Genomic DNA, 15,249 nt, shown 5'->3' on the forward strand with positions numbered 1-15,249 from the left:
CATTCTGCTGAGAGAAGGAAGACTCCACGGAGGAAGTGGGAATGGAATCTGGATTTTGAAGGAAGGTTGGATTCTTAAAGAGGACTAGATGAGGAAGGAAAAGGCATATTCCGAAGAGGGGCAGGGAATTGAAAGTTTATCTTCTGGGTGACTGGGAACATCTGGGCCCTGGAGCATCTATCCTACGGACCTTAATTTGGCAGTCATCAGTCTGTGCATAAAGGGCGATGGGTGTTGGAATCCTCCAGCCTTTTGCACACCATGAGACTCAAAGTTTCAGAACTTCTCTTGAGGCGGGTGTTTGAGTTACAGTCTCTGGAGCTGCAGAAACATGAACTCCATCAGAATCCTAATGGCTAAATCCACCCCAGGTCCCTCCACCAGTTGAGATTAACTGTCTAAACGACACTGGCGCAACAACTAGACACGTCCCGGCCAGGCCGAGCTGCAAACGCCCCCTGACCGCCTGGGCTTTCTCGTTCGATGCTGGAGGTGGGGGTGGGGTGGAGGGACGGGTGCGGACGCCCCGCTCCCGGGAGTTGTGGATTGGGGCGAGGGAGTCGGGAAGGACAAGGCCTTAATTCTTGCACGGCACCAGGAGGCGCGGGGCCTCCAGAGAGAACACACGTCGCCCCGGAGCAGGACACAATCCCAGTTCCCGCCGAACTCCAGCCACCGGGAGGGGAAATGTCTGCCGACGAGGGCGGAGCGCGGCGGAGGCGGGGCGAGGGTGAGGGGGCGGGGGCAGAGGCGGCTTGGGGGCGGGGCGAGAACGATGGGGCGGAGCAAGACGGTGGGCGGTGGGCGGGGCGAGAACAAAGGGGTGGAGCACAGACGGCGGGCGGGGGCGGGGCTGGGACGAGGGGGCGGAGCGAGGGCGGGGGCGTGTCCGCCCGTCGGGCCCCGCCCCCCGCCGCAGGCGCGCCCGCCCCGCCCTCCCGCTCCCCCTCGGCGGCCGCGGCGGTCGAGCGCGGGGAGGGAGGGGAGAGCGGGTCACGACGCTGCCGGGGCGGGGATAACCCCTCACGTGGAGCAGATGAAAGGGCCGCGGCGCGACGGCCGGGGGAGCCGAGCCGAGCCTGCGACCCACAAAGCCGCCGCCGCCGCCGCGATGGGGCTGTGAGGCGTCCGCCTGCGCTCGGTCCTCCGCCGGCCCGCGACTATGCCCGGCCGCGCCCGCCCTCCGCGCCCTCCCGCCGCAGGACCATGAGGCCGCGCTCGGGCGGGCGCCCAGGGGCCCCGGGCTGCCGCCGCCGCCGCCTCCGCCGCCGCCCCCGCGGCCCCCGCGGCCGCCGCCTGCCGCCGCCGCCGCCGCTGCCGCTGCTGCTCGGGCTGCTGCTGGCGGCCGCGGGGCCCGGCGCGGCGCGGGCCAAGGAGACGGCGTTCGTGGAGGTGGTGCTGTTCGAGTCGAGCCCGAGCGGCGACTACACCACCTACACCACTGGCCTCACGGGCCGCTTCTCGCGGGCCGGGGCCACGCTCAGCGCGGAGGGCGAGATCGTGCAGGTAGCTGCCCGCCGCCCGGGCCCCGCGCCGCCGCCGCCACAAGATGGCTCCGGGGGCTGCGCCCGCCGACCCCGCCGCGGGCTGGCGGGCGGGCAGGCGGGCGGGAGGGGCGGCGAGGGGGCCGGCGGCATCCCTCCCCGGAGGGCGGGCGGGCGGGTGGGACGCGGCCTCCAGGGCGCTGCAGCGGGGGGCGAGCGCACGTGGGGGCTCGGCCTCCGGTGGGTCCGGGGGTGGGAGGAGGACCCCGGGTCTGGGCACCCACGTTGGCGCGGCCTCCTTGGGGCAGTTGGGCATTTCGGTTTGCCTCAGGTGGAAGTCCCGGGAACTACCTGTTGAATGCCAGCTTTGGAAAGAGAAGTGATGAAGGATGGGGTGGTTTGCTTCAGGTCGCAGGCTGTGCTTCGCATCCATGCTTGTTCTTTTGGGGAATAGCCGAGGGGCTGCACCACATCTGGTTCTTCCCTGGAACCTGCCGCCCGCCGCACCTGGGCGCCTACCCTCCTTCAGGGCTCTGGACAAGCAGCAGCAGGTAGAGGAGCAGAGGGAGCTGGCCGAGGAGGAGTGGGGATTGCGGGTGCCCTGGAGTGGCCGTGGAAGGCAGCCCTCGCTGCATGCCTCAGATTACAGAGGGTGGGAGGGAGGCTGCCTGCCCGCTCCTCGGCCAAGGACTTCTGCGGAGGGCCTGGAAATCGGGAGACCGAGTCGCTCACTGACAGGCCCCTCTACCTTGCTCCAGATGAAAGGTCTGCATTCCAGAGGAAGCTGGTTAGGGAGAGTTTTAAGCTGTGCGCACTTTTTGGAGGAGAGATTCCCAGCTGAAGCCTCTGCGGATGGTGAGCTGGGTAGATGCTTTCCCGCTTCCTTGGCTATGATTTGATAAAATCAACTTGTTAGTAGCCGGCCAGCGCACTTCTGGTGGTTAATATACATGCCTCAGATGGGAGCGATTTGAAATGGTTGGCTTGTCTTTGAACCTTTTGGGGATGATAGGGTGGCTGCCGGGCTCTAAGCGTTGGGCCTTCTGCACTTTACTCTTGGGAGAGTTATGAATGAAGAGAAGGGGAGTGTTTGGAGTGACTGCACAGCAGCCTCTTCCTTTTCCCTCCCCTGGTGCAGACTCCGAGCCCTGCTGGATAGGACAGGGAGCTGTGCAGCTTGGCTCCTTGGAGGTGTGTCCTTACAGAGCTGGAGGAGGCACCTCGGCTGGGCGATTAATCAGCAGCATTGCCTTACAGGGCTCCTATCCCCATCTTAAACTTCTGCGGGGTAAATAAAAGGGGAAGCATGTTCTTTGAGTCCTGGGACTACATATGTTAAAGTCTTTTGGGCTTTTTTCTTTGATAATGTTATAATTATGGTCTTTATAAGCTTTCGAGGTGATGCTCTGCTGAAGATACCTACGCATTTCAGGCACAGCCTTTGAGAATATTTTGGATCTTAAAGCTTGCTCCTTGTGACTCCGTGTTTCTCTTCAAGACCTTCCCGGTGCCCTGATGGCTTTAGAAATGTTTGATTTACAGCCTTGCAAGAGAACAGATGTTTTAACGTGGCACTTCACTTTTTGAAGGAGACTTTTGAAGTTTGCGATTTTTATCTGCACGGTTTTAATTTCTACTCTTTTTCCATGGTAGTTTGCCAGGCGAGCTATCCATTATGAGTAGTGCTATGCTGTAGAGGTAATCTTGGGTTTGCCATTTAATACAAAATTAGCAGTTTAAAGACATCATTTGTAACTATTTTATCCTCGTGAGTAGAGAGATAATGTGTGAATTTGGCAGAAGGAATCTATTCTCTTTTGAAACTTTTTGAAGTGCTTATCTAACTCTTTTGTAGTCCATTAGCCTGCTCCCCGCCCCAAAATAAGTCAACAATTGCTAAGTAAAGAAAAATGACTTAAACGGTATTTAATAAGTTTACCTGTTAAGCAATCAGTAATAGGTGTCCTTAATTTCCTTATAACTGCTGTAATGTTGGTGAGTTTATCTGAGCTGTCTGAATAGTCATTTCTTGATGTTTTCGCCCTGTATCTTTAATAACTTGATTGGGGGCACTGGCTCGCTGAACCTCTGTGTGCATGGAAGGCGCACAGTGTGGCTTTCAGCGCTGTGTGTACAGAGGCCGGCATGCTTTCATTAGTTCTTCGAATGCTGCCCAATTGAAGTGGCTGGTGTGGCCACTGTCAGCCCTGAAAAAGGTTTTTCTAAGGAAAGCTGATGTTTTAGGACTGCCGAGAGGAAACGTAACGTTTTCTGTGAGAAATGAGAATGTAGAAGAAACAGACTGGTGTTCCGCTTCAGATCAATTGTGTTTTTCTGAGCGTCCTTGTTGAACTTTTCAAACCTCCTTTTATTTACTATCTTGAAAAAACTCTGCATGATTTGCTCTTTAATATTTTATAGTTTTGAAAGCAGAGTTCATTTTCCTCATAACTAAACCTAAAGAGTGGTACTCTAGTGTTGCTTTTGTTAATTCCAGTGGGGTTTGGTAACACTGCTGTTCCTGGTTTAGAGGAGAAAAAAACCTGTTTGGGAGTCTCTCTCCTTTAAGAATTCTAAGATGAGACCTTGGTTTATATCACTCGTTTTTTTCCCCCCTGCCTATTATATGCAGTGAAAATATATGTGTGTATATGTTTAGACAATAGATACTGTCTCATCGTCTGGTTTGCCCAGATATTTCTAATTGGAGTAGCTGTTCAGGTCATTTGCATGGGTTAGGGTAGGAGGAGGCCTGGTTAGCAAGTGTGTGTGTGTGTGTGTCAGTGTCAGTGTCAGAGAGGTAGTAATCCAAACCTTGGGATTAGTCACCTGGAGTCTTGGTTCTCTCGTTGTTCATTTTAGGCTGAAATAACTTTCCCAAGGTCACCAGTGCTCTCTGTAAGAAGAGAATTTTTTTTGATGTCTTCATCTGTGAAAGTTGTGAAAACAATGTGTGGCTATGAAATGCTATTAATTACTTTTATTATCTAATTCATTCATGCAGCATGAAAGCCCATTTGCTTCTGAGAGTGTCAGCGTCTGGTGTGAATTCTGGAGGAATTAATTACGCTTCTCCTGTGGTTCTGAAGCGTGAAACTTTAAAGGGTTCTTAGACATATTGATACATATTTCATCTTTAAACCAATTTGTTGCTATTAATGAGGTCATTATCTGAAACTTTCAGACTTGGCTGTGCAACTCCCATGGTTAGCGATGTTAAATAAAGGCCTGATTAAACACTGGCAGTAGTATGTGGATTGATTAAACAAAGAAAATTTGCATCGGTGGAGATGAAAGATTGTTTTAAAGTGGAAATGCGTTTTTTTTTTTCTTGAAGTCAAATATTTAGAAACGCTTGAGAAATCCATTTGTAGAAGAAATCTGAATGATAGGCTTTGTGTAACTTTAAAATCAGCCTTTCTGGATCCTGGGTGAAGTGTTGAATGGTCTTGAAAGTACAGGAGAGCTGAGGACATTTAAGAACTAAGCCAGTGCCTTTAGCTCTGAGGGGTGTGAGGAGAGTTGGGTGGTAGGTTGAAAAGGCTGAGTGAGGTCCTTAAATATCCAATCTTAACTAAGGGTATCACAGGAATAATTTTAGGAACCTAATTCCTCTGCCTTGTCTCCGTGTCAGTGTGTTTCTGCAGTTAAGCATTTGATCAAACACTTTCTTTTCATCTCCATTTTAAGTTAACAGGCCTGCCTCTAAAAATTGACTGGGCCTGATAGAACAATTGTGTGCTGACAGCTGACCTGGATTTACACAGAAAGGGATTGCCGACTGTCTTGTCAGAAGGGCCTTCTTAGGTTAAAACCAAGCATTTGATTTGGGGGAAAACATTAGGGCTGTGTTTTGACCTTACAATTCTTAGGGACTCTTGTTTTCTGTCTTGTTCCCTGAGATTCCATGGGAGTTACTAATACAGTTCTGAATGGAGACAAAGATGGAGATGCTAAGTGTGGAGTCTGTAGACTAGACGGAAGGTGGTAATGGCTTCTGTTTACCAGCATTTATTATGTACAGGGCACTGTGCCAAGCACATCACATGTTTGCTCATCTCATCCTGGCTTTAACATGGAATTAGCAACTATTGTTAACCCATTTTACAGATCAGGAAACTGAGGCTGAGAAAGGCTGAGAAAGTTTGATTTCTCCAACCTCACACAGCAAGTAAATGATAAAACCTGGATTGAAACCCAGCTCCGTCTTACCCCTTTGTTCCTATTTTTGCCAAATAAGTAGAACTTTGCTGGTTAGGTTTTAACATTAAATCAAGTCTAATTTTTTTTTCTGTTTTGCTTGAGGAAGATTAGCCCTGAGCTAACATCTGTGCCACTCTTCCTCTATTTTATATGTGGGTGACTGCCACAGCATGGCTGATGAATGGTGTAGGTCCATGCCTGGGATCTGAACCCGGGCCACTGAAGCAGAGCATGCCGAACTTAACCACTAGGCCACGAGGCCAGCCCCAAGTCTAATTTTTAACAATCTAATATAGAGGTTCTTAACCTGAGGGTCACAGACTTCCGAAGATGGCCCATGAACCCCTGAAATTATACACACCATCTTGTATATGTACACAGAATTATTTTCCTGAAAAGATATACGGTTTTGCCTTTTGGAAGGTTCTGTGATGTTCCTCTTCCCCTAGAAGAAAAAAGAGAAACACTGATCTAGTACCCATCATTAAATAGTCGATTACTAAGAATTTGAGTGGAGCGATGTGGGGCTCAGCCCGGCAGGAGTTGTAGAGAAGTAAACTCTAGGTTTATGTGTCTCCACTGAGCGTATTCATTTGATAGATGTTCACCAAAGCCCTGTTCTGTACCAGACACCGTATTGCTGCTGGCTTCTGGAGTTCACAGTCTCTGATAGAGAGAGACGTGTGTAAGGATAAATGGTAATCCTTCCCAATTGGATTTCCCCGTAGAATTGAGCCCTTAGTCCTTAAGGCATCCGTTGTCTATAATGAATTAACTTCTCTCCTGTGCCATCTCTCTGGTACTAGTTAAATGCATTATCCTTGGGACAAGTGAGAAAACAGTCACTCAGAGAATTTCTGCATCTAAATGGTGAAGTGCAAGAAGGAGTTGATCTGAATACGGGCTACGGGAAGGCAGAGTATAACTGTTCTTTTTCCACATTCATTGGAAAATGAAATGGAGCATCTGTTGATGTTTCATTGCCTTAAGAGCAGCTCTTCATACCTTCCCTTGTGGACCTGGGCCCTATGGGTGTGGGTCTGTTTTGCTCGCCCTTGGATCCACCCCTGGGTTCCCAGTGCCTGCCGCTTATCAGACACTTGATATTGAGTGAATGAATGATGGATTTAGAGTGGACATCAGGCAGGCAGTGGGTCAGTGGGCTTGGATTAATTGATAAGAACAACTTCATTTGGCTTGGCTAATAAATTCTGGGATTATCTTTTCTTTTTGGTTGTTATTTTCAGAAACTTGCTTGATTAGATGGCTGGTTTTGATAGACCCACTGGTATTATAATACTAGGTTGTATGAAAGTGACCTGCGTGTGTGCGTGTTCAGGGGCGGGATACCTGACATTATAAAGATCTGAAGATGTTCTCTTCTTGATAAAACACTGAGTATTGAGAAAGCCTTAATGTAGACAGCTGTTTTGCATGGACAGACTCGTGAAGAGTAGTTCATGGCCAAGCTCTGGTGTCCTTCGGAATAACTGGAAAGGCTTGGTATTCAGAGTCATCATTAACTTGAATATATGCCACATGGAAACTTTGCTTCTTGATGCTTTTCCCTAAATCTGGAGAATGTGGATTTGCAGTTCATGACAAAAATGATGTTTAAATCCATCTTGACAACCAGCACAACCAGATTCAGCTCTTAGCGTGTTAGTTAAGGAGATGGAGGTCCAAAGAGGTGAAGCGCCCTGCCCAGGGCCATGTGGTGAGGTAGAGGCGACCTGCAATAACTATTCAGGTCTCCTGAGTACCAGGCTTGGAGCCTGTCTGGCATCCTTGGCTGCGCCTCGCCTCAGAATACCAGGAAGAGCAGATCTAGAAGCATGCTATACAATCAGGTGTATCGTCGGGGAAAGCCACGCGTTCTTAAATTGTACATTGGGTTTAAGTGGTTGCTTTTCTCCTGTAATTTAAAGTTTGAGTTGCTCGGGCCTCCTCTGTCAGAGCTTTTAAAAATAGCTAGTATTGATTAAGTGCTTCCTGTGTGCTATACTCACATTTAACCGTCGAGGTAGATGGCATGCCCCAGATTTTCAGACGAGGAAACCAAGCTCAGAGAGATGAAGTCACTTGTCGCGGTCACTGAGCAAGTTGGCAGTAGGGCTGAGATTGAAACCCAGGTCTATTTGCTTCTGAGCCCTTTCTGTTTCTATAAGAGTGCTTCACTTGGCACTTTCTTCTGCTTGGGATGAGACTGTGGGATCTGATGGTAGAATTTAGAGTCAGGTATAAACCCAGACTGACTGACCAAGAAATGAGTCTATAACTTCAACTGAGAAAACTCTCTACCCTTACAGAGATTTGTTTCTTACTTTCCTTCGTTCTTCTTTTTTTCATCACGGAAGTCTCATTCTAACTTGTTTTTTCCACTAAGAGCCAATCTGCCAAGTTTGGGAAGAGGGCCACCAGTGATTTGAAGTATACAGTTGTCACTTGATGGCACTTCCCTTCTTTTTTGTCTATTGGGAAAGTTGGAACGGCCCTAGTGTTCTGGCATCGAAAGGGATTTCTGGTGTGAAACACACCCCCTTCCTGTGGCTGATTTTTTAAGAGCCATTTTGGGTTCTTCGTGGCTTTCTCCAAAGGGATCATGTCCCATGTTCATCGCCTTTCTTACTTTGCACAGATGGACCATTCCCTAACTATTTGATTTAAAAGATTGTATGAACCTGAAGCCGTGGATTCTCGCTGCTTGTTTTATCCTCCTGGCCATTAAAACTCATTGTGGCTACTGCGTTCCTTCAGCCAGCAGACATTCACTGCTGCCTTCTGTCCGCCAGACCCTGTGCGAGTGAGGCAGCAGGCAGGGGAGAGATGCTGTCCTTGCCTGCAGGCAGCTGAGAGTAGAGGGCAGAGAGCATGCGAACCACAGTTCCTTTCTGATAGGACGTATCTATAAGGACACTAAGGAAATACCTGGCCCAGGGGGCTAAGTTTAAGCCTGGGCAACCCAGTGGGAAGAAACATGTATGTAACGACACAGTACTTGGATTTGAGCCTTCTGGCCTTTTCCAACTCATTTTTACCTACCTTTGAGGTTAAAGCTGATAACCCCTTTGTGGAGACGTGCCTTTATACCTGTCAGACAGGATAGGGAGGAGGGATAGAGTAGAGGTTCTTTGTTCTATTTGTAGCTTGAATGAGATGTTTTAAAATCTGACTTTTAGTGGCTCTGTTGACTCATGATAGTGTGAAGAGAATGAGGTCAGCCGGCCCATTGTGGTTCAAGGGAGAGCATTTTATTTTTATTACCCTTAAGATGTGTTGTAAGACTTGATATTAATCCCCTTCTCTCCCCAGCAGCCGGTGTGATATGGTTGTTTAGGAACTCAATGTGTAGAGTTGATTTGGTGAAAACAGACTTTGATGATCCTGGAAGTTTGAGGTGAAAAATATGTGTTGGAAAAGGGACTTCTGGTCTCCCAGTGCTGCATTTTTAAAATAAAAGGGGATGTGTGTGCTGAAATAGGTGTGTATAAGGTCCCATCCAATGCTGTAAGAATTTGATTAAAACTTGATTTTCTACTTGAACTTGAGTTAATTTGAGTATCCCAGCTTGTCAGCAGACATTTATCGAGTTCCTACTGTGGATACAGTCTAGAGAAGAAACATAGCTTTTATGTACCTATAACATAGTTTATGCTTTTCAGATGTTCCTGTGATTTCTCCCTTACAAATCCGCGCAGTTGAATTAGCCCCACTTTACAAGGGAAACAGGCTGAGAGTCTAAGTAAGCTGCTCGAGGCCACAGAGCTGAGACTGAACTTGGGTCACCTAAAGCCAAAGCTCACTGACCCACTTGCCTGAGGACCCAGGTGTATCTTGGTAAGATTTAGGCAAGATGTTAGAATTGATTCATTTTATATTACCTCTAGTCAGGGCCAAAATCTTCCTTTAAAAAAAATCATCCGTATCTTATTTTTTAATTATAAAAATACCTGTTTATTATAGAATACTTGGAAAATATAGAAAAGTATGAAAAAAAATCAATCCCACTACCTACAGATAACCTGTTAACCTTCGATGTTTTGGTATAGCCTCCTTTCTTTTTTTCCCATGAGCTTGGACAGATTTTAAAGAAAATTGGAAAAAACATTCCCTAGTGTTTGTGGTGCTTCCTCCGCCTCGAGTATTTTCCTGTTGCTAAATACTCAAACAGTTGTACTGTCTGTGTAACATATTCTCTGTTCCATTATTATAAGTAATGCTGTGAAGAACATCCTTTCTGTCTCTTGATTATTTTCATAGAATACAGTTCTAGAAGTGGGACCACTGGATCAAGCGGTAGAAACATTTTTAATGCTCCTGATATGTAGTGTCAGTGTGCTCTGCAGAAGAGTGTTCTGTTATACACCCCTACCGTAAGGCCAGCATGTGTGTTTCCATGCACCCCTGCTCACAATGGGTAGTATTTGTTTCTAAAAAAAAAAAACCCCCAAAACTTCATAAAAGTGAAAGTCTGTATATTCCTATCATTTAGTACATAGTAAAATACGAGCTTTTTTCCTCTGCCGTGAAGATCTGAGCTATGACTGTCTGCGTTGAAGGGGAAGGTGCCTGGCATGGTACCTGGGTGCCTCCCTTTTAGGTCTCTCTGAGGACGATTCAGGCGCAGGGGGCTGCCCTTGTGTTCTTGGCGGGACACAGCGGCTATCCAGGCAGACGGCAGTGCTCAGAGGCCCAGAGAAGACCTCACGGAAGGGACCACTGTGCTGTCCGCACACCCCATGGCAACAGGTTGTGGCCCGGGAGGGTGCTGCTGCATTTCCTGTCTTCTGTTCTGCCTCCTTCCCAGGCAGCAGGCTCTCTGCTTACGATCAGGCTGTGTGAATCTGGTCTCTCATTCAGAGTGGCGCTGTCAGTTTGTGCTGGGCAGAGACAAGTAGAGCCAAGCACGGACTTTCAGGGGTGCTTTTAAGGAGCAGGTCCATGGGCTGAAAACCATTCCTTGGTATTTTGTTTGATTCCTGTGAAAAATCTAGATATTTTACATAAAAATCTGGGGTTTTAGCTCTTCTTGAAAAATTAAAAGATCTGTCAATGCTGGGTCCACATTCCCACATGGCAACAGCCTGCCCCAGTGGAATAGCAGCTGTCCTCTTCAGATGGAGCACAGGGCCTCCAGTTCTTGAGTCTCTCTTGCATCGCATCGGCTTACTTCACTCACTCATAATGCCTTTCCCAATGCCTGACCTCAGTAGGCATTGGAGTTTGCCATCCTTTCTATCTCTGAAAGTTCTGAAGCTGAAAACCTTTAAGTTGTACTTGGTGAGTTTCCTTTCTCTCCTTCCTCAACCCTCTGCGTGTCAGATGTCCATTAGTGGCTTTGTGACATTTCCGTGGACCCCGTGAGCCTCACGTTATGCTACTGGGGAAGGCTGAGCTGGCCCTGACATGACCAGCATGTTCTTTTTACTTTAGCATAGGTGCTTCCATTTTCTCTTGGACCTCTTCAAGGCTGAAGTCTTGGAGCCATTTGGCCTGTGCCTTCATTAAGATCTTTGTCCCTTGTCCCTTTTTGTTCCTTGCTTTCTTTTGACTCTTAGAGTTATTGTTTGAGCTGGAGAGCACCCGGAAAATGGTATGGCTCTGCTCTCTTTTTACAATGAAGGAATACGGGCAAGGGCCTTGGATCTTTGGTCACAAGAGGAGCTGGGGTTAGAACTTGGATCTTGGCGCTCCCAGGTGCTGGTCTTTCTAGAATGGCGTTCCACGTTGATAGTGGAATTCCAGAAAATCTTCCTTGTGCCTGGTGCTTTAGGGTCCTAGCGCACTTTCACTTGTTTCATCCTCTCAGTGAGGAGCGCCCTCCCTGGATCCCCCCCCCAGAAGGTCATCTGCTGTTCAGGTTGTCCCAGTTGCCAAAGCTTGTCCCACACTTGACATAGAATGCTTTTCTTTGTACCAAATTGTATCCTTTTACATAAATGCATTTGACGTTGTCTGTTCAACCCCTTTGTGTGATTTTTAGAAATATCCCTGGGTACCTGCAGACTTGGCATCTTTTCAGAAAGTGCCTCATTCTTGGAGTAGGTGGTAGGCAGACAGCTAATGGCATGTAAAGAATGTTGCAAGCTTGACTTGCAAAGCCATTTCAAAATTTAAATCAAAGTAGCTTGTGGCCGAGTCAAAGGGAAACTGGGTACTCACTATGCTTGGTTTGCTTTCCTTGCTGACCTTACCTCTTCATGCCAGATGCTGCCTAAGCGTCTCCTTGCTTTACATTTTCTTTCTTCCCATCACTTCTTCCCCTTCCCACTGGATTCATCTTTCTAAGTAACCTCTGGTCACGATACTCCCTCAATCAGAATCTTTCAGTGCCTTGCCATTGTTTACTACCACACTGAGTACAGTCATGTGTCGCTTAATGACGGGAATGTGTACTGAGAAATGTGTTGTAAGCCCATCTTGTCATTGTGCATGAACATCATACAGTGCACTTACCCAAACCTAAATGGTATAGCCTACTACACACCCAGGCTATATGGTACTAATCTTATGGGACCACTGTTGTCATGCAGTCTGTTGTTGACCGAAACGTCATTATGCAGCGCGTGACTGTACAGAGGTGACCTGGCTCTCTGGCCTCTGTCTCATTCTTGCCTCTAGGATGGGGCCCTGGATCCTGTGTGTTCCCTGAGTGGTCCTGGGCTTTCCTCCCTCTATGCCCTTCATTTTGGATTGCCCTTCTGCGGGAGTACATTTCTACGCCTCCATCTTCCTGACCCCCATCTTTGCCATCTACGCTTCCTTTCCCATCTCTCAACTCTCACCTTGCAGTCAAACTTCCAGTCCTTCCCCTCAAGCATTTGCAAGTTCTACCAGTATGTTCCTTTGAACCAAAGCACTCCATTTTTCACTTCTCAGCCGGTCTTAAATTCCTTGTTGTAGGTATTCTTTTATTAATGTTTTCTTTTCCCCACAAGATCACAGCTCCCAGTAGATGGGGATTATGTTTTACTCATCCTGCTGTTGCCTTGCAGCAAAACTCTTAACTATTTACTGAATCGAAATTCTTCTTCTAGATCATAATACTTCGGGGTAGGATAGTAATGGGGATGTTAGTGTGGCTAGAAAAAGACTTGGCTTTTTGAGGAAGAACTTGGTATGATTGTAGAAACCATTCATGAGTTTTCCGACATGGGTGTGTCCTAGGGCTATTCCAGATAGTTGGGATGGATCAGACTCTTAAAATAATTTTCACCTTGCCTCTGCTCTCCAGGAGGTCTGGAAAAAGGAGGTGGGACAAGGAGATGACACCATCTAACTCCTCCCAGCCTGGCGTGTGACTGCCTGGGTACATTGTTTAAAGCATGCTGGAGAAGAGAACATCTCAGCCTGACTGTAGACTTTAAGGGAGTGTGTTTTATTTAAATATGAATAATATTTGGTAGCACTTTGAGAACTGGTACTTTTGGGAAACAGCAAAAGTTACATGTAGCTCCAGTATGACCCCTCAGAAACAACTGCATGTAGGTCCTTACTTAAAGTTGCACCATATTGTTTCCTCAATTTTTTTTTTTTTTTTTTTGCTCCTCTTTGGGAGTTCTGGCATGGGCCTTGATCCTGTGCTTAAGTCTAGGGTGGGAAGCAGTTTTAAAGGACTACAGTAGTATTTCTAAAGAGGCCAGCAGGTGTGGGAGAAAGTTAGATTTCAATTTAATAAACCTTTGATTTTCTACTCTTTATGGGGCCCAACTGTAAACATTTGGGAATTATTAAATTATTGTTTAGTTATGTACATGTTAGCATGTTGAGACTTTTGGGTTATTGTTGCTGTTTTTGTGGTGATTATAAGGGCACTGGGACCTTCAGGAATACACCAGAGTCTGTCCATGATGTGTTTTATTTCACTTGTCCTAGAGGGTTTTCAAGGCTTTTCATGGCCTGTCCACTCCAGAAATGTCCCAGTGCCCATCAGTAAATGTTACCCTCATCTAGGGAATTAAATGAATAGATAATGTATAGTTTTGAAGTTTTGGGTTATTAGGTTCAAATCTCTAGAGCACATATAAACTCGCTTGTGGCATTAAATGTGCCATGTGGGTGATTTCAAGTTCCAGTGGCAGTGGTAATTTTTGCATTTCCTGACTCTTGTGTTTAAATTTGCAGTCTCAACATTGCATCACCATAGGTTTTCACATTTAATGAATATTTATGTTGAGCCGAGTTCTATACGAATGCGGTGGTTTCTGACTTGATTATAGCTTGCTCTGTACTGTGGCCAGGAGTGCCCTACAGACAACAGAGCTGGCACATGTCTCAGCATGCCAAGCCCTGGCGGATGTGGTTAGGGACCACGGTGACTGGTGCTCCGGTTACCATGCCAACCTTGTTTTTGGAAGGGGGAGGCTCTAAAACAGCAGTGGGATGGGGGCTGAATAGTTTTGAATTTTCCAAGCAAAATTATTCCCTCTGTGTACCCCTGCAGGAAGATGTTGTAGAAAACTCTAGAATTCTTACTACCTGCTCAGGTGACATTAATTACTTTTCTTATTTACTTTTGCGAGACTCTTTTAATTGTCCTCTTGCAGACTTGTGGAAGTTATATGATGGGCCTTTCATGTGTGAATGTCTTCCCTACTTGCTGCAGGGTAAATAGGGAATCTTCTGGCTCTTAATATTACAAACCCCCTCCTCCCACTCCCTACTGACATCCCTTGTCCTCTGGTAACTCTAATCTAGTGATGGCTGATTGGGGAAGCGGGGAGGAAAAGAAGAATGGGAGGGAGGATGGGTGGGGGAATCCAGCTCCTTATCTTCATTATTCCTTTCCCCCCACCCCAAGAAGGCCTGTCTTCTCCCCTCACTATTCTTGTATATTCAGCAAAGACCATGGTCGCAGGTGCCATCACCCATAAGTGGGATCTCGGGATGCCTGGCTCTCAAGCTTTGGCAGGCAGGCCTGCGACGGGAGGAGGAGGGATGTGTCCCTGGCATCCCACACTGCAATGCTGTTTGCCCTTTTGCACAAATGGTGTCCTTTGTGGTTAATTCTGCGGTGCTTGGTGTTGTGTGGTGAAATGTTGGGAAGAGAACTGATCGGACCTGGTAAGCCAGGTGGGAACCCTGAATGGCAGAGCCGGATGGGCCTCGCGGGCACCCTCCGCTCTCTTCGTGCCCCTGTACAGGAAGGGACCTGAGCTGCTGGAGGCTGGAACTTGTGCAGGTTCAACAGCTCAAGCAGTCTCGTGTTGTGGAGGGCTTGCACTCAAGGCTCAGCATGCAAAAAAGCAAACCCCCTACCCCTTTGAGTAGAAACTTACTATTTCAGAAGGGGAGGCTGACCACAAATTTAACCTTTGCTTGCTGACTTGGAGTCACCTCTGGAGTCATCATTAGATCGTATCCTCCTTGAGGGCAGGGCTGGTGTCTTGATCTTTTGACATTTCCCTTCTCCAACACAGAGTCCTTTTGTGTGAATTAGGAAAAGCTGCCCCATCCTCAAGATACCTGACTTCTGTTGCAGTAAATTGGTTATAATGTGGATCTGGGGTGACCACAGATGTGAATGGCACCCTGTAGAGTTGTGCAGCGTGCAAGGCTGTCT

The 15,249-nt window shown here is 47.6% G+C and overlaps 1 protein-coding gene across 1 annotated transcript in view; it reads left to right on the forward strand.

The window, feature by feature from the left end:
• The first annotated feature begins 935 nt into the window (after positions 1 to 935).
• Positions 936 to 15,249, forward strand: part of ZNRF3 (zinc and ring finger 3) — a 152,490-nt gene continuing 138,176 nt past the window's right edge. The window contains exon 1 of the mRNA XM_044775630.2: positions 936 to 1,506. Coding sequence (XP_044631565.2) covers positions 1,207 to 1,506 — 300 coding nt within the window. The 5' untranslated portion in view covers positions 936 to 1,206. The remainder of the gene's footprint in view (positions 1,507 to 15,249) is intronic.

Source organism: Equus asinus, chromosome 8 (genome assembly GCF_041296235.1).
Source record: "Equus asinus isolate D_3611 breed Donkey chromosome 8, EquAss-T2T_v2, whole genome shotgun sequence".
In the NCBI taxonomy this organism is placed as follows: Eukaryota; Metazoa; Chordata; class Mammalia; order Perissodactyla; family Equidae; genus Equus; species Equus asinus.